This window comes from Amyelois transitella, chromosome 14 (assembly GCF_032362555.1).
Source record: "Amyelois transitella isolate CPQ chromosome 14, ilAmyTran1.1, whole genome shotgun sequence".
Lineage (NCBI taxonomy): Eukaryota > Metazoa > Arthropoda > Insecta > Lepidoptera > Pyralidae > Amyelois > Amyelois transitella.
Window position 1 is genome coordinate 7,784,185 of NC_083517.1, and position 19,935 is coordinate 7,804,119.

At 35.4% G+C, this 19,935-nt stretch overlaps 2 protein-coding genes across 3 annotated transcripts in view; one reads left to right on the forward strand and one right to left on the reverse strand.

Moving 5' to 3' along the window:
* LOC106132383 (WD repeat and FYVE domain-containing protein 3) overlaps positions 1-7,409 on the reverse strand; it is a 33,380-nt gene extending 25,971 nt beyond the window's left edge. For both annotated transcript variants that reach the window (XM_060947878.1, XM_060947877.1), the window contains exons 1-14: positions 6,905-7,409; positions 6,166-6,411; positions 5,560-5,718; positions 4,918-5,110; positions 4,733-4,797; positions 4,535-4,656; positions 4,381-4,419; positions 3,785-3,986; positions 3,233-3,552; positions 2,747-3,120; positions 2,464-2,633; positions 1,436-1,603; positions 661-806; positions 296-452 (exon numbers count right to left, since the gene is read on the reverse strand). In XM_060947878.1, the coding sequence (XP_060803861.1) occupies positions 296-452; positions 661-806; positions 1,436-1,603; positions 2,464-2,633; positions 2,747-3,120; positions 3,233-3,552; positions 3,785-3,986; positions 4,381-4,419; positions 4,535-4,656; positions 4,733-4,797; positions 4,918-5,110; positions 5,560-5,718; positions 6,166-6,411; positions 6,905-7,105 (2,562 nt within the window). In that variant the 5' untranslated portion in view covers positions 7,106-7,409. The remainder of the gene's footprint in view (positions 1-295; positions 453-660; positions 807-1,435; positions 1,604-2,463; positions 2,634-2,746; positions 3,121-3,232; positions 3,553-3,784; positions 3,987-4,380; positions 4,420-4,534; positions 4,657-4,732; positions 4,798-4,917; positions 5,111-5,559; positions 5,719-6,165; positions 6,412-6,904) is intronic.
* A 2,103-nt stretch (positions 7,410-9,512) lies between these two features.
* Positions 9,513-18,757, forward strand: LOC106132409 (beta-1-syntrophin). Its single transcript, XM_013331815.2, has 8 exons — positions 9,513-10,304; positions 13,251-13,445; positions 13,563-13,780; positions 13,966-14,051; positions 14,243-14,393; positions 14,487-14,599; positions 14,891-15,074; positions 15,742-18,757. The coding sequence occupies exons 1-8, from the start codon at positions 9,809-9,811 to the stop codon at positions 15,847-15,849; spliced, it is 1,551 nt and encodes a 516-aa protein (XP_013187269.1). The 5' UTR covers positions 9,513-9,808; the 3' UTR covers positions 15,850-18,757.
* The last annotated feature ends 1,178 nt before the right edge of the window (positions 18,758-19,935 follow it).

A 19,935-nucleotide genomic window follows, 5' to 3' on the forward strand; every position in this document is an offset into this window, starting at 1 on the left:
TGCTGTTGGTCATCCAAATATATAAAATAAAAAAAAATAAAAAAAAATAAATTGTAACCCTAGCTATCGTTCAAATAGGTATAGGGAACCCTAACATTTGCTGCTACGGAAATTTGTTAATGATCTCTTTCGTCTTTGCGTCTTCCAAGTTTTCGAGACCTGAGTGCCCGCGCATGCACAACTTCTTTTCATGTTTGCGCTTTCATTTTATAATGATATACTGGATTATGATGATATTTCGCCATCATGGCCAAATCATACAATATCTAGTCTCTAACTACTTCCTTAAACTCACCTCATTTATAGCTGAGCTCTGCCTAGTGAGGCTCGGAGACTTGACGTTGAGAGAGCCACAGAAAGTCGGCTTGTCGAACGAGTCCAGGGCGACGTCGTACAGCAGTCGCAGAACAATGCAAGCGTGCACAAACACCACGGGGATTTTATCCGGAAATCTGCAAATTACAGACCTCACTTAAAAAAATATATATATGTACCATCAGAAGCGGACCTTAACAACACTTATTCGAAGTTCCGTCAATATTGGAAGTATCGGTACGCTCGCTCGGATAATATACCTGACTTACTCATACTTTCAGATTGTAATCATAGGAGGATGGAACAGGGATCAAATGTTAGGAACATAATATATATATTACTCACGTCATTTCAAGAATGTTCCCTGTGAAGATCTCGTGGAACACCTCGTACAGCTCGGCGTCACCGGCCTCCACGTCCGGCAACAGCTCGACGTCAGCGGTGAAGCATCCCAGTAGCCGGATCGTGTCGCACAGGGTTGTCATACAGATCTGGAAAAAAATTATATTGCGTTTTATAAAACCTTGTCTCAGTTACAACGAAAGAGACATTTTAGTACAAGACTTAATATGAAAAATGTAATGAATAGACTTTTCTTTTTAATCGTTTAATTTGCGTTCTATGTTTCAGTCTATGAGCAAATTGGGCAGATCATTTTTAACACTTATTATTAACTTCTTTGATAATAATTCAACATTTAGACTTTGTTATTATGAAACTAATTTATAACTCACTAGCCCGCGACTTCGTTCGCGTGGAATAGTTATTTTGGGCATCATTGAAGCCCTCAAGGATGAATAATATACCCCGTTTTTTTCACATTTTTCATTATTTCTTCGCTCCTATTAGTTGCAGCGTGATGTTATATAGCCTAAAACCTTCCTCGATAAATGGTCTATTCAACACAAAAATATTTTTTCAATTCGAACCAGTAGTTCCTGAGATTAGCGCGTACAAACAAACAAACAAACTCTTCAGCTTCTCAGCAGCTTCAGTTTTCTCCTGTTAAACAGTCTGACGGACTGTGGACACGTCTTCTATCAGTATCATAAAGATAAAAAAAATAAAATGAAACTTATAAGAGTTATAAGTTTGCTGATACAAAAATTCATTAACTGACCTCATGATGAAAGAATTTAGCGTTGGCTGGCTCGAATCGCATTGCGGTGCTAATGGTGTAGAACACGATGTGTATCAACTGGAGCATGTCGCGGTCCATGGGTTCGTTCCCGGCGAGCTTGCCCTCTAGCGATACCAGCACACTTGTCACGTAGACGAAACCGCTCACCTGAAAAACATTTTTATTTGCATCTCAGCCCGAAAGCAATGGTTTTGCTCATGACATATACAAGTGCATCTACACTAATGACATGACATATACAAGTAATCTATTCTGCTGCACGGCCCGTTGCGAAGTGGGCGTCAGTTACATATATATAATAATGAATGAAGAGCACCCAAAACCGCTGAGCTTGCATGAAGAGAGTTATGAATGTGGATGAAGCGAAGGAAGTGTGCAGAGATCGTGGCAAATGGAAAGAGGTAGTCTCTGCAACATCAAATATTGCTTATAGAGAAGCTCTATAATAATTTTGTTATGTATCCTAAAACAACAGGTTGCACTGCGGGACTGCAGGCAGAAGTGACACTTTTGCCGGGAGCAAGACTCAGCCGCTTTACGGGCGGTCCTTTAGTTAGTTCTAATAGAGATATATTTAATATCGGCTGTGCATCCGTGCGAAGCCGGGGCGGGTCGCTAGTAGTTAATATAGCATAAAAACAAACAATATGCAGCGTGGTTCTCGGCATTTTAGAATAACTCCATTCCATCGCTTTTCTATGAACGTAGTAAAAGGCGACTAAGAGAACGTAGTAAAAGGCGACTAAGAGAAGAGACATATTGATGTAGTGCAGCTTTTACCCCCTGCAAAGGTTGCGGAGGTCAGACAGGAGTCGCTTTGTGTAAAAACCTGGCTTACCAAAATCCAGGATTTTGACCATGAAAGTTCGGGCTCCTTACTAAACAAGTTTAGTTGTAACCAGGATTAAAACCAAGAAGAGAAGGAAAAACAATATAATATGAATGCCGTACAGAACTGTAGTTGGCTCCTGTGAAAAATGGACATTTCAAAGTACGAAGCGGTATACCTTCCGGAAAATCGTCCTCGTACGATGCGAGTCCCTCAAGCAAGCTAGAAGAGCCTTCAGTATATGCAACTTGAGTCTTAGTGCATCGTTGGGTGCTGCGTGCATACCGCATAGCAATGTTGACATGTCTTCCTCACCCGACCCACTCACTATTAGTTCTCTTATAACACCTGCAACAAAAAAAAATTTTGTTCTACATTGATATCCTCATATGAGGATTAACCAGATAAGGTTGTTTATAGGCCATGACGTCATGAACTGAAACTAAAATGTAAAGTCTCACCTAACGCCTTGTTCCGGCAAGATTCATGCACCAGCATTCCATGTACGCATTTTGCACCGCCGCAGTCTCGAAACACGTTACAATTATTCGTGTTTCCATTCAACAAAGCAGTTAAACCCTCCATGACCAATGCCCCTAATTCTTCTTCTTCAATTTCAATATTAGGATCTTTTATCAAAGAATCTTGCCTAGAAGATAACCTCCGTCTTCTTTCCGGGGCTCGGGGAGACCCGGACGCCTCCGCTTCACGTTTTATTTTTTCCTCCTCTAATATCTGTTTGTCTTTTAGAAACACCGCGTAACGCGAAAGGCAAGTGACAAACACTTCCAGCATACCGACTTCACGGTACACTTCTTTGAATATTGCGTTATGCCTGAAATTAAATATAAATAAGACACATGACACAATCAGTCACTGCAGTTGTTCATATGTTTTATTCATTGCAAATTAAGTTTTGAGATGAAGGTGAAACATAGGTAACTTACTTTAAAATATTCAATAAGGTCTTCATACAAAGTATGCTGCAACTGCGAGATCGGTTGGCTTTCAGCAGCAAAGATAGAGAGATTAATTCCTTGCACGGAACGAAATTCAGTTGAAACACAATGAACTCCAATAATTCAAAGAACTTCTCCTGTATCTCTGCATTTTTTGTATGTATTCTTTCTGAAAATTGGCTCAGTGTGTTCTGATTCTCTAGTATGAAATAATTAGCGTTATCTGCGTGATAAACGCTGGATATCGCGTCAAGTATAGTGCAGCACAGAGCGGCTGAATTTGATTTCATAAAAACTGATTGTAAAACCTGAAATAAAAAACATTCGTTTATATTCTCTTACACTTTTGTTTGTCGTTTTCTATAGACGTGTTTGGTGATGGTCTGCTTTGGGAGGGGAGGGTTAGAAAAAAGTTTCACTTTACACACTCCGGCCTTTACATCTTAGCGATATTTACCAATCATGTTCTACAGTCAAGCACAAGCGATGTCTTGCAGATAAAATAGTTCCGTGTTGAATTAGTACTAGATTTATAGTTACCTGAAACGCTTGCACGTTCCTGACCGCCTGCCCCGGCGTGGAAGGCTGCGGCAGCACAAAGCCCTGCAGCTGAAACAGCTCTGTGTTGGCTCGAGTAGGCCGCAGCTCCGAGAAGCCGCACGCGCATAGAGATGATATCATTAGCACTAGGTTCCTAAGAGCAGCTCTTGCCTCCGTGCCGCTAACCCGCTCTTCCTCTAGTCTACAATCATACACATTACACAGGCCATTGTTATTCGATAGTTTTAATAACGTAGACGGATATTTATATTGTACTTTAGCAAGGCTAGTTATTTCATTGTATTTTAGTAAGAGGTGTATCAATTTTGAAGATTTTGTCTACAAAAATCAAAATAAACAGTAAAGTATAATAACCTATGTTTTTCCGGCAGGTGTTCTAGGGGAAAATATTTTACATCTGACAAAAAAATAAGTATATATAATAGAAAATTGAGAACAACATCACGAACAACTACATATGTATTTGAATAGTTTACTACAAAAAATAAAAGAATGATTAAAGTGAACAATTCAACATAATGCCAATTTTGTTACGGAATCAACAAATAGTGAAGTGAATATGAAAACATGCTTACCCTGATGTCAAATAATCGGGTGGTTCTTGCTTTTCGTGTCTGTGGTGAAGAAACAAAAAGTCAACAAAAAAGTAACAAAAACAATAATAAAATGCTAGTCAAATCATACTCGTGCACTAAATCACTAAAGCTTGAGAAGAAAAGGATTACTTACTTCAGTAAGAATTCAGAGAGGAACAAGTATCCTTGACAAGATCGAAAATCATCTAATAATAATTGACTAACATCACTTGAGTCCTTCAAGAAGCAAAATACTGCCACAAACATCTCTACAACCTGTAATAAAATTAATATTTTTTCTATCATAAAATTCATCACTCCTTTTATATAACGGAATAAAATATTATCATACCTCCAATGGTGTCAATTCGGGAATTTTTTGCATATTTTCTATACACAATGCCACACAACTTTGATCTAGAAATAATAAAAATACTTTAGTAGTTATGTGAAAATAAATATATTATATCAATAAATATTTTTTAACAAGTACTACTTGTTCAGCTCAGTGCAGTGATATTTAGGTAATCTACTTACTATGTATGTACTGAACTACAGATGGCGTCAATCCATGTCTTGATAGAGTCATCAACACTTCTGCGGCTGATTTCCTCCACATGATGTTGTGGGGGGCGCACCATGACGTAATAGCCGAAAACAACAAGCCAAGATCATCTTTTCTAGCCAATTCTTCACATGGAAATTTGTGGCTGGTTAATCTTACTAACACCTAAAAATTAAAAATAGGAAAACTAGTTTGATGTACTGACAGCCACATAAAAAAGTATACCACTTTTGATATATCGACAATAGTCAGGTGGTTTGCTTTTTTATGTGGCCCACATTTGCCATATGCCATAATAATGAATAAAATTTTTGAATTTGAATTTAGGTGTATATCTCATAAGATCCTGAGTTTCAAAATCAGAGTTATTTGATCTACGGGTTATTTAAGGAAATGTTTATCAGTGTATTTATAGTTAATGTTGTGCACACTTGTAATACATGTAAACATTAGAATTAATGTTTGAATGATAAAATGTAATGTCTATCTTTATGTCGTTAATGTGACAAATAAATAAATAAACTACAATGAACGAAATAAAATTATATAAGTAGACTGTTCTGTAGAAATGTACTTCTCATTTCATTATGTAGCTTTCACGGTGTGAAACTTACCTGTACAAATATCTTTTGTAATAAGATCCTCCTTTCTCTTGGTGTAAAATCACTGTTCCCATCCTGCACATCTGCCTCCGCAGCAGGTATCTCGGGGAGATCAAAGAATAGGTACAGGCATTTCACTAATGTTGAAGGTATGGATGCAGTAGTCATCACCTAGAATTTTAATCAAAATAAAATAAAATGAAATTATAGAGGATCTTGATTTACAACTCAACATTTTTGGTGTTACAGAGATAAATGTGAGGTGATTCAGCTACAAGTTGACATGACATCATAATCATCATATGATAAGTTAATACATATAAACAAAGCCCCTTGGTCAACATCATAGTCCACAAAAAATATGTTTTCCATGTCAACCTGATCAAGGACTGAAAGGGTAATAACTCCTTACCTTCTTATCTTTAAACTACAATGGAGGGACAAAAATAAAAATTAACATTTCACCTAAGCTACCTATTTATGTGCTTTTCAATTAAGCTACCTATTTATGTGTGATGCTTAAAAATGAATAAACAAATTATTTATACTCTACTATGTGAACTGAATCAGATTAAAGTAGTTTTAGAAGTTTAACAAATAAATCAATATCAAATATACCTGAATCAGTGATTGATCACCAGCTGCCAACAAGTTCAAGGTAGACAGCAGCATCCATCCGTTGCTGGACTCCTCAGAATTTTCTATTTCCAGAAATTTTGCTATAGCACAACTAGCCGCTTCTGTGCTTTGATTGCTGGCTCTCTTTTTGATCTCCGAAACCATCAGTTTAGACACTTGCTGGCAGAAGGACAATATATCCCAAAATTTTTCATTCATCTCACTTGATGGACTTGTGCCAAATACCTAAATAAATAAACTTTGATTTACTAAATTCACATTATAGGCGATCATAATACAGAGCTACAGCTGATTTAAAGTTTATGGGAAATAGCAACAATAAGTTAATAAATTTTTGAGATAAAGTTAGGTACTCTACAGAATATTTTGATTTCTAATAATAATTTTATTATTCATTGGATTTTTCTTAACATTTTGCACATTATCCTATTGTTCTATTTTATCTTATTACAGATAAACTGCTTCAATGCTAAAGATTTTTTTTAAAAGAAGTAGATATGCAGGATTTACGGCAAGTGGAAAGATTTGTTTATGTGAAAGGAAAAAAAAGAATACAAACTAGGTTCATGACTAGTTTATTTTCTAGTTACTAGTTTACTTGTGCATTTTCTGGTACTGTAAATATGTATCATAATTTATTAAATAAAGCTATTATAGATTAGTTTGAAACTATTGTAATTCTTTTGGCAAATTCATTATAATACACAAATAGATATACCTTGCAAAAGAGAGGTAACATGTTGTACAATTTGTCATCTTTTTCAGAATCGGACAGGGGTTGCGGAGGGTGGGTATATTCCGCAAACAGTTTCTTTAAATGCATCAAGCCTAACTGTACATGTGACGATGAATTTGAGGCTTCTGCAGTTTCTTGAGATGCAGAAGCGGACGCGCCGCGCAGTTTGCGCATTAGATTCATTTTTAAACAATCTTTGTCGCACTCGGTCACTGTTTATATTATCTTACATATACATACTTCTACATCCATGATAATACAGATATATTATGCGCAAATTAAAATAATAAATAATCTATAATCGCTAACGCTACACTCTCATAACATTGTTAAATGATTGAAGAAACTACAATATTAAACTACATGATTAAATTATTGATCGCTCAACAGATTTCTATATTATCTTGTATTATATTAACTTTATCAAGAATCAGGAAAATGTATACATAGAAAATTACGCCCACACAATACAAGCAAGATCACTGCCTACGGCTACTATTACAATACTAGTGTTGGATAAAAAAGTAATCGATAATTTAAAGTTAATCAAAATTATATCCTTAAATGCAACAACAAATAAATGATTGTTCTGCAGAAAAAAAACAGTTGATTATCTAAACATATCTAACATAACATACGACCTTTTTTATTGAATTCACATCAAAGTATTCTTGGTACATAAATCTGTATTTAACCAAGTGCAATATATAATTTATAAAACAAATATAATTGCACTTGGCTGAACTTTATTAGCCTTTTTGTAATACAAAATTATTTTCTAGCCAAATTGATGTTTTTTTAGTGTGCATTAATAAGTGTAAAATTCAGTATTTTTGGTGGAACTTTGAAATATTTTGTTCAAAAAGGGGAATATATAAATATCGGTTTAAATACATGCCCTAGTCAACTTGACAATTATTTTGCCATTGCTGCACAAAATGGCTGTGAAACAATAATCATTTCGACGCTGCTTCTTCAAAATTATTTGTGCAGTGGTCAGAGCGATCGGATTTCACGTTGGAGTGCCAGTCCAGGCAGTAGATAGATTTTATTTTTACTATATTTGTATGGTTTTTCAGACGTCCACCTAGTACCACTCGGTGAACCAGATTCTAATATAATTTAAATAATTAACTTTAAATTTCAAGTAACTGTAGTAAAAAAAAAATAAAAATTTATTTTTATCCCAATCTATGTTACAAAATGTTATGTTACATCTTGCGCCAAATAAAGATTTTTCTTTCTTTCTTTCTTTCTTTCTTTCTTTCAATCCGAAAATGATTTTTAAAGGGTTTTATAGACTTTGTGAGAATATTTTTTTTCATAATATTATATAATACTTCACAGGCCCAGAGGTTGTAAATGTGTCTATGATAACATGATTCATATTTTAATATTAGGTATTAATAATTAGTTAATAATATAAATAAATGTAATTATCGACATTTTTTAAAAAACGACGGGCGCATCACTATGCGCAATTATATGACAGCTGTCAATATTTTTTTTAAAAAGCAAAGAAAAATAATTTCGGAGACTAATAATCATAAGCTGCGTACACACTAAATCTACGTCGGCGATATTAATGTTCATATTTGGTACTATGAGTATTTGGCTCAACTCAATACTTTTTAGCTCGAACGATCACTGGCTCTCAAAGTTAGCCTGTTTGTACGCAGCTACCTGCATCAAATTTTGTACATTTTATTTATGTGTAACTAGATATAAAACAAGTACATTTTTTATTTGTGCCTTTATGCTATTAGGGTACGCTTGCAGTTCCACCTGCGTAATACGAAAAAATCCATTAATTTTCGTTTCTGCGGGAATTTTAGGAAACTCTTCCACAATGCACCTTCCTGAAAATTTTTCAAAATGACATTTGACGAATAATTTGATGAATTAGTTCATATTTTTAGTTGTATTCTAATTTGATTTATCAAATTCAATAATTATTGGTAATTATTTCTTACCACATAAAAAAATCGAGTTCTCCAAACACAAGTAATTATACTTAAATGGAGATCACATTCAAAATGAGACACTGTAAAGAAGTTAAACAAATAAACTTTTTCATTTTCATGAATGAGAAAAAGAGAGACGGAAAAGAGCGAAGTTGCCTTAGGTTGTAGTGGGTTCGTGGTTCGTTGCGTTCGTTACGTTATTGACGGTGTGCATATTATTTCAAACTGCTATTAATATTTTTCATATAAAAATTGCGTTAAGCATTAGTTGTAAAATCGTTCGTATGGACAATGTGCGCGTGTGCAGTGTGTGTGTGATAGTAACTGTTTAACCTATATGTATGTATGAATGTTTGTTTGATTTTAAAGCGGTTATCACGGAAGTGTTTATTTGTACACCTAGGAGAAGATTATAGAAATTTAACCGATTTCAAAAAAGGAGAATATCGATTGAAGGCGTTTCTCTTTTCTTAACTAAAAGGTGGTTTTAAGTTGAACCTGTAGATATGTATATATGTTTTAGCTATTTTTAAATATATTCGAATTAATTAATTAAAAATTAGTAATATTAATCTGTTACCTATAAATCGAACATCTCTAGTTCTGTACTGAGCGGGTGCGGCGTTTGGCGGGTGCGCGGGTGGAGCAAAACGAACCGTCAAATGAAACGTCTATCGATTGTGTAATTTTGTGTGTTGTATTTTATAATAATTTTGTATGACTTTAACAAAGAAAATAATTAATAAAGTGCTCATTATTACACACCGATTATATACGGAGAATCATATTAAAAAGGAATAAGTCAGAAAAAATTGAACCGCCACGTTTGTGTTGTGGATATTCTAGATGCAGTACAATAAATATTTCCCTTTTGTTTTCTGTTCTGTGTTGTTTGTTGTGCAATAACAATTAATTGGAAATTATGGTTGAGAACGGTGCATCTAGTGGTGGGAGCGACAGCCCCAATGCCACTTGCTCGCGCTCAGGACTTCTTGAAACTCTAGTTCGTGGAGTATGGTATCGGGTACATTGCTCTTTGGAGGATGATTATCTGAGTGTTTGTTTGGATGACGGGTACGATGCTACAACCACACTTAACGGAACGCTTAACAACAACAATGTAGAGACACCTAACAGTGACTTCACTGAAGTACCTGAAGCTATAGCAAACCAGAAAAGATTAGTACAGGTGGTAAAGTCAGACAATAATGGGCTTGGTATATCTATAAAAGGTGGCATTGAAAACAATATGCCAATATTGATATCTAAAATATTCAAGGGTATGGCAGCGGATCTAACGGAACAGTTGTATGTGGGAGACGCAATTCTTTCAGTTAATGGAGAAGATTTGAAAGATGCCACACATGAAGAAGCTGTTAAAGCTTTAAAAAGAGCAGGAAAAATGGTTCAACTAGAAGGTAAAATATTATTTTACTAAAAGTTGGTTTACTCATAAGATCTCAAATAATATGTGTAAATTGTTGTATGCTTATACTATGCAATTTTTATATCAACCATTAGAATAGAAACTCTAAGACCAGCAGTTTGGGCTGCATGTTGATATGACAGTCTGTCACTGGCCTCTTTTATTATTCCATTACATGATCTATGTCACACATTATTGTGAGTATAGTTTACAATGCTTTAATTAACCCTTATTGCTGGAGATTAATATCCATAGACAAGTGTAACAGACTAACTTTTATATATTGATACCTGAACGTTCAATTGGAGTATAAACTATTTTGGTTGAATTTAGTTACATATATAAAAAAAAAATTGTTTGAATAAGTGTAGACTTAAGAATAATCTTATACAGTAGAATCCGTTTAGTACGACTTCGCATATAACAACCAACCGTTTTTAGCGACGCAACTATAGACATATGTTTGGTTTCGTATCGAGCCACTATGAAAGTACATTCGTTTATTACGACTCCGCTTATAACGACTGACCGCTTTTAACGACGGAATTCAACCCACATTGTCCGGTTATAACGACGTGCGTCGACGTGTTTACAAACAAATCTAAGTTATAGGTACATAATAGAAGCTATCCCCGCCTCGCGCACCTACCTAGCCCATGCATCGCAGACTGTCTGTTTTGTTTATGTTACATTTCCTAATTTGCGGGTGACAAGTGAGTGCGCGTACTAAAATGGCTAAGCGAAAAAGTTTCTCTATTGAAGAAAAAAGTTTTATTTTACAACGTTTAGAAGCTGGCGACTCGAATGTAACTATTGCGAAGGAACTTGGTGTAAATCACTCGACTATATCCACAATAAAAAAGAATAAACACAAAATAGAACCTTTGTTTAACGCAAACGTTTTAAAACCTAAACGCGTGAGGGAGTCGTCTCAAGAACAAGTTGATGTGGCACTTTTACAGTGGTTTTCCTTCTTAGTACACTTCTGTACCGTATATGTATATGTATGCATATTATTATTATATGTGAAATAAATAAATATTTTTAATTCAATGTTTTTTTTTGTCTGTTAGTCACCTTAATACCTACGTATTAATACGTATGTACATAAATTTTATATATGATTATTAAAAAAAAAATTATTGTTTAGTACGACTTCCGGTTATTACGACGTAATATCACTGGTCCCTTGACGTCGTTATAACCGGATTCCACTGTAATAAAAATATATAAGATTATTCTTAAGATCTTATAATTAAAAATGAATCGCAAAATGTGTTGGTAAGCGCATAACTCAAGAACGCCTGCACCAATTTGGCCAATTCTTTTTTTTTATATTCGTCGAAGCTCAAGGATGGTTATTACAGCGAAAAAATACAAAATAATTGCCCGAAAAACCTTAAAAACAGTCCTTTTCTTTATACAATACAAACATTTTCTAACTAATACATACAGTCAGTTTGAGCTTTATTGCTAATGTATAATGTATAAAGTTCACTGTTGTCTAAGCAATGTAGGTCTAATAGATAGGAACAAAAAACTGTCATATTAAAAATCTTTTTGACAGAAGGAAGTCTGTCCAGGGTCCCCTAGTATGAGATAAAAATGAATACATACCTACCTATTATCATAAGTATTTTTGGAGGGTTGTAAATTGTTTTTCAGCATATTAATTTGGCTTGAGATTGCAATTGGCTTAATAAAGTTTTGAAAGTTAAAGTTTTTAAACACAACTTTTTTTGTTTTGCAGTAGAGGCTTTCATTCTTTAAAATATATTTAAGGGTTCATAGTGTGACATCATATACCTACTTAGCAGGTCCTTGAATTTTGTATCTTATCATCATCAACTACTCTTCTGTTTACAAAGTATTAATAAAGATGTTGTCAAATTATAGTTGTAAAGGTTTTTGGTGAAAGCATTGTAGTAATAAATCTGCATGTCAATTCTGCTATTTTATTTTAATCCGAAGCGATCTGAAACGCATTGATTATAACTTTTGGTATTCTACTAACAATTTGTCAAAACGAAGCCGTAACGCATTGGTTACGAAAACCGAAACGGTTTGGTTGTCGTATTCTGCTAAAGGACACGTAACCTTCCGTTTGCCGTTCGGCTATTATTTCGTATTCTGATAAGTTTTTGACAGTTGGTCCGGCCGGAACGCAACGCAGAACCGTTGCGTTCCGGCCGGACCAACTGTCACATTGGTTGAATTGTCGAAAGTTACAGTTTTGCATCGGCAGCAAATAACCAACCGCTTCCGTTTCATTTGCGTTTCAGCTATGAACGTAAAGTTACTGGAATACTGTTTGACAATATAAACGCAACTGTAACCAAGCTGAAACGCATCCGAACTGTTTCGGTTAACAAATAGCAGAATTGGCCTGCTGATCTATTTGTCAGAACACTACTGGATTAGTTGTTAATACATACATTATAATCACGTCTATATCCCTTATGGGGTAGACAGAGCCAACAGTCTGGAAAAGACCAATAGGCCACGTTCAGCTGTTTGGCTTAATGATTAGTTGTTCAATATAGGAATATCACACATTGGTTACACTTCCTCTTGTAAAATCTGTCATGTCCATCTCTGTAATTGTGGAATCTCTTTAAATAAAACTGGGGTAACATTTTCAGTGTAAATTATTAATTATTTCACTAAAAATAACAATAATTGACTTATGATTGTTCTTATAAGCTATGGGCTAGCAACTATTTCAATGCAGATAGTTGCTATAATGTTGGCATCAACTAATAAAGGCTTTTTGGAAATTCCCGCGAGAACGGGAGAGAATGGGAGTATTCGTTTTATGTAGGCAGAGCCGCGGACATCTTCTAGTCAAGCCAACTTTCAGTATTTTCAAAACTGTTGGCTCTGTCAACAACACTAGTGATATAGACGTGATTATATGTATGTTTCTTAATTTTTCCAGTGAAATATCTGCGTGAAGTCACGCCATATTTCCGTAAAGCATCGATAATAAGCGAGGTGGGATGGGAACTACAAAGGGGCTACATGGCGGAGGCTCCTCCTTCGCCGCCGTCACCGCGCCGCCGCCGTGCTGATACCCGCTATGTACCGCTGCTGATGGCATGTGTGGCTAAAAACCTTCGACATAATGACCCAGGTAACAAAATTTATTCTTTAAATGTTTGGGCATTTTATCTAAAATTGTGTATGTTAGTATGTATGAGTGAAATAAACTGGTAAAATAGTACAAACTCAAGATATTTTAATTTTTCAGAGGAACGCACAATCGAAGTTTACTCTCCCGATGGTGTTCACGCTTTGGCTCTCAGAGCGAGCTCAGCGGGTGCTGCGGCGGGCTGGCACAGAGCATTGCATGCCGCCGCCCGGCGCGCCGCACGTGCTGCTCTGGCGAGAGCTCGGCCGAGACTGAGGCCATTGTTAGGGGATGTCCGGTACGCGGGATGGTTGGCTAGGCGTCCGCCGCAGGATCATGTGAGTGTTTTCAATCGTCGTTTATTTTTTACAAACCACAAGATCAATATTAAAAGTTCGAAGTCGAATATCCCCAGACACCCACCAAAGAAGATCTTAAAATGGTGAACAACCAATAATTATTTTAATATTGGGGTTATCTCACAAATTTACATGTTGGAAATAGTTTTTTTGTTTTTTTACAGGTTAGCGCTTCAGGGGGTTCTGATAGTTCGGATGAAGCAGAGGGCTGGCAGCCAACATTCGTGGCCATTACAGATCGTGAACTGAGGTAATTTTCAGTAAAACATTTTAACTAAAAGAAATGGCCTCAAAGGCAGATAGCATGCGAAAAATGGATGTATTCTATTTAATGTTGTCTACTATTTTTAGTCCTTAGTGAAACAGGTTTGATACTGCCAGATACATAAAAATTAGGAGAAAAAAATCATGAGGCACTTATTTCGTCTTCTTAATTTTCAGATTGTATGAGGCGGCACCGTGGTCCGGTGAGGCGTGGTGCGCGCCCAGCGAGAGCTTCAGCCTCGCCGCCACGCGCCTCGCCTGGTGGCGCCGCGCCGCGCACGGGGGCGCCACGCTCGGCCTGCGCGCCGGCACGCCCGCCGGCCTCGTGGTGAGACATCATATACCGTCACTGTGTTACATATAGCTCCACAATACTTACAAGAATTAAGTGGTAAAGTAACGTAACGTATTATTCTCCCAGGTGCGAGCCCTCCGCGCGGACACGCCGCACGACCTGGCGGCGGTGGCGGGCGCGCTGGTGGACGGCGCACACGCGGCCGTGCGCGCGCAGCCGGAGTTCACCTTCCGCTGCAGGTAACTTACAATACCAAAACAAATGTAATAGTGTTTCTTTAATACATGCTTATGTATAACATATGAGAAAATGATTTCTGTTTATCCAAAACATTTATAGCAAATTTTATCAATATTTTATTTTTCTTAAAATGTATAGGTAAACAAAAACATTACAATTCATTTTTGGTTTAAATATCCCAAAATTTCCGAATATATAGATTGCGGTTTAATTACTATTAATAATTAATAAATATATATTTTTAATAAGCCAAATGGTTTGAAATATGAATTGTTTAACGAATTGTTCAGATTCCGCGGCGCGTGCGCGCGCTTGGCGCTGGGCGCGGGCGGCGTGTGCGTGTGGGAGGCGGCGGGCTCGCTGGGCCGCGGCGGCGCGCGCGCGCTGTACCGCCGCCCGCTGCACGCGCTGCGCGCCTCCGCCGACGACGACCGCGCCCAGCTGTGGCTGCACTTCGCCGACGACGACACGCTGGTCAGCCTCTGCCTTATTACATCCATCGTCGTATGTCGAATCGAGTCTGTTCCACATCGTGCTTCGATTCCTAACGGGGCTATTAAAGAGGAACCAGCCGCCTCTATGCAAAAAGCCCGCGGCAAGGAAGCTCAATTATGCATGTCGACCTTACCACTCATTGCAGTCCACCTGTGACCATGATCCATGTTTGAGTAAATCAACTTCACACGGAATAACGGTTATGCATTATAATTTGTTTGACAAAATATAACTACATAATCCTAATCTTCATAATATAGAAGGATTATAATTAATTTGAGTTCCATGAACAGTAGCTAACCAGCTAAAAATTTTAATTCCTGTAGGTACAGCAATAATTATTCTAAATGCCGTGTGGTTCCCGGCACTATTACAAAAAAGAATAGGACCACTCCATCTCTTTCCCATGGATGTCGTAAAAGGCGACTAAGGGATAGGCTTATAAACTTAGGATTCCTCTTTTAGGCGATGGGCTAGCAACCTGTCACTATTTGAATCTCGGTTCTATCATTAAGCCAAATAGCTGAACGTGGCCATTCAGTCTTTTCAAGACTGTTGGCTCTGTCTACCCCGCAAGGGATATAGACGTGATCATATGTATGTATGTATGTATGTATAACTACATATTTTAATTTTAACGTTACAGGAGCTAGACATGGAAGGCAGCCCGAAGCCGGCAGTATTCATCCTGCACAACTTGCTCTCCGCGCGCGTGCACTCACTGCCGGGAGAAGCGGCCACGAACCCGCTATAACCACCGCACTATCTGGACTCCTCTCCGGACTACTAGTCCTTGACGAGTCCAAACCAAGATGCAAATTATGGACAAGTCAAATCTATAGATCTGATGCTGATCTGATTGAAACTTATTCTGTGCTCTGTGTGTGTACAAGTGATTAGTTAGTGCGATCTATTTGTGTTTAAATGTGAATGGACAAGTGAAAATTATCTGAAAAAAGTAACGTGATTTCTGGTTATTGTATGAAGAGAGTATTGGCAGATATAGGTTTGAATGAATAATCATGACTTTTATAAGTGTTTTTAAAAACTAAATATCAAATCCTTTTTTAGCATGAATAGCTGGGAATTCTCAACCTGAACTGCAATGGTACTTCTTAAAGTACTCCTCTTAATTAGTACTAACATGACTAAATCTAAACATCTTTACACTTCTCATAGTTTGAAGCTGTTGCTACTATAGATTAAGACAACAGAGTTTCAAATACGATAATGGTTTGATACACCTTTAAAGTTATCTGAATCTATAGTTTTACTTTGTCAGTGAAAACGAACTTAGTTGATAATGTTCTATCATAATCGAAGTATCTGTGATGCCTCACATAATCTTGTTAACAAATAATCATATCGACCTTTGTATCTTTATAAATTGTATCATGTGTCTATAAAACTTTACATTCCACTTTGCATTTGCCATACATTAGTTTATTTTATTTTATATTTTAAAGGCGACAAATTTGTATTATTTATCACAAACCAGGGCTATGGACATGTAATAAATTATTGTGTTAAAAGAGTAATATCACTGCAAAAACTTTGTGCATATTATATTTTATTTGTTAGATTTAAGTTTTAAAATGAAAGAAACAAATATCACATCACATTAAGTTTGTTAAACCTATTTAGCATTAATAATTTGAACAAGTACTTCTTTTACATTATTAATTAGTATTATAAGATCTGGTAATTTCCAAAGAATGAATCTCACAAAAATTCCATTACAATTAAGTAATGCATCTATATACTCATATTGAAATTAGTGTGTCTTAAAGTACATGATATAATAACCTCAATTAATAAACAAAGTAAGGATAAAAGAGTGTTTTTATCTGAAAAAGCCAATTACAAAAGGTTTTGCATTGGAACAATTTTGACTATAGAATATCTACAGTCATATGTTCTATTCATTTCATAGAATACGAAATAATATAAAACTTAATATTTCGATTTCTATGATTGATTTGCAAACGAAAATTGTCATAATACTTTTTAAGACACTCCTAAGTGTTATTCTTCGTGTGTATATAATGTATAAGTAGATTATATAAATCATGACATTCCCAGAATGTAGATTAGGCTTTAACATTCGGTAGTTGTATGTTAGTGAGCTAGATAAGTGGCGTCTTCATAATAAGATTTGGATGTTACGTAGAGATTACAAAAGGTCTAATATAGGAGGACATACCATGGACCTTTACTGCATACAAACATTGTTCCTTGTCTTTATTACATTTGAGCTAAGTTATTTACATGTGGAATTCTTATATATGTCTAACCTATACTGTTGTTTTCATGTTTAATGACAATCTTGGTCTGGGACTATGCTCCTGTCAACATTTTCAGAAATTCTTCATTATCCTCTTTTAAATTTTTAGAAGAAACAATATATAGATTGTTTTAACCTGGGAGAATACAATAATAAATAATTCCAAACAATGAAACAAAGGAATTTGTATTTATGTAGAAATGGTTCTTGGCCTTTCCTCCTATGGCCGACAACGGGCAATATTTAAAGTGATAACGAACGTTTTTATTAGAAATATTTATTTTAATACAGGATTTTTATAGTTTGTTTATAGCAGTTGTAGAAATATGTACTCTGATTCTCCCATAGCTCATTCTATCTATAGACGATGCTAAATTATCGAATTAGATATTTCATTTATCTTATTGCCTTATATCTTTAATGTTATGTACATATAGCCAAATTTTTGGTAATCTTGATTGAATAATTTTCATAGAAAATGTAATTAGGGACTTTTTAAAATTGAAACCTGTAATATATTCATGTTTTTATTTATAATTTGGTACCTATATCTTTAGACGCTATGGCGACAGTCAACGCAGCCACACGCCTGCTCAGAATAATAAAAATATTAAATAAATATTATAACATTTCTATGTGACGGCGAAGATAATATAATGTGGTTCGATCGCGTCTCGTAGTCTTGTTGCTGATTGCGTTCAAAGCCTTTGTTGAGGTGTATGTATATTTGGTTTAAGTTTACCTCTGTACTGTGTACTATCTATTTTATAAGTATCACGGTGACATATTAAAATACTAACTTTTCTAAACTTTAACATATACCTAAGAAAAACTATGTTACCATTGTATTTAAATAATTACGCTGATAGTAAATAGTGAAAATATTGGCTAATTCACCTTTAAGAAGTTGCATTCAACTGATCATCTAGAATTTCTACTGATGCCATTTCTTAACGTTATTTACTGTGTAATGTTTGCTGTAAGATTTAGTGAATTTGTACATGAGATGAATCTCACAATATGATACAAGTACATTTCGGTGTCACCTGTTGGTTGACTGGTAGGAAAATCCAACGGCTTGAAGTCCGCCATTCGCATTTATTGTAATAAGATATAATGCCTAATAAAAATAAAATCAAGTTTAAATTAATGTCAAACATTGGACTATGCTACGTATTGATTGATGAGTGCGGGAAAGAAGAGTCGGAATATAAGTACATTCCTCCCTATATGCATGAGATGTATATAACGAATAAATTCAAAGTAAGCTAGCTCCTCTTTATTTCGATGAAATTGTTGAAGAATAGACCTTCAGGAGTATAACAAAGGCTACTTTAATTTCTGGCAATTCCCTACGAGCGAAGCCCAGGAAAACGACTAGTTTAAGAACAAATCTCAATTTTCAGAAGCACCTGTTATTAAATGCCGCACGTCTCTTACTATGCGTACAGAAAGTGAGATCGTGGGATCTAGTCTTGTTTTTTTATACCTATTAATACAGTTTAATTTACAAATGAGTTTTAGTGGTTTTACAAAAGGTAAAATCTTATATATGTCTTGCTTTTCCAATAGTATTTAATTTAAATACTAATATTTATAATGCCATTGGTAGTTAACTTGGAACTGTTTTATAATCAAAAAGATGTGCATACCTATTTATCGACATAATAATTTACAAATGCTTGAAAAACATGGTATATTGGTATAACTTTACGCAGGCAGCCATGAAAGTTCGAAATTACATAAGTCTTGAAATGCGAGTTACGTAAATTGCCTGTTGGTCTTCAGGACATGTCATACGCAAGAGTTATGCAAAAATCTTATCCTAATTAGATAAACAAACATGGTTGTCATAATTTTAGATTTCGGTGTTTTTCGACCGGTTTTTAAAAAGACGATTCTTACTTGAACATTGGTTACCGCTTAATTTCGTTGTTTATGGGCGTTGCAAAAATTTGTTATTAGTAGCCATATGTTAGCTTGATTTGTTTGGATGCTCACTCTGATTATTTGTGACTTCTTTTAATTTGTGTTTTTGAATGGTAACATTAAAATCAAAACATTTCGTGTGTGGCATTGAACATGTAAAAATCGTACACAATGGATATCTCAATAAATATTATTCCAAAACTAATAAATTATTTCGACTCTTCTTTTCGTAAGTCAAAGCTAATAAAATCAAAAAGTTTATGATAATGTTATTCTTCAATATCTCTTAGAAAATGTTCTTCGTTGATTGATGGTCTTGCTATATCTATTTATCATATTATCATAGTATATCATACCATTGGAACATGCATTGTAATCATTCTAATTTAAATAGAACGGGTCATCGGATCAGTTAAAAAGCCACAATTAATAATAAAATTCTTTCTCGAACCTTTTGCGTTTTGAGACTGAGCAATGAATCAAAAACTTCTAGTCAATTTAATCTTATTACAAAAAATAAATAATCTGACACGAAATGCCTGCTTTGCTAGCCATATGTCACTCAGTAGAAACTGATGGCTTATTTTAGGAACAATACATGGCCATCTGATAAGTAGTCAGGAAAAC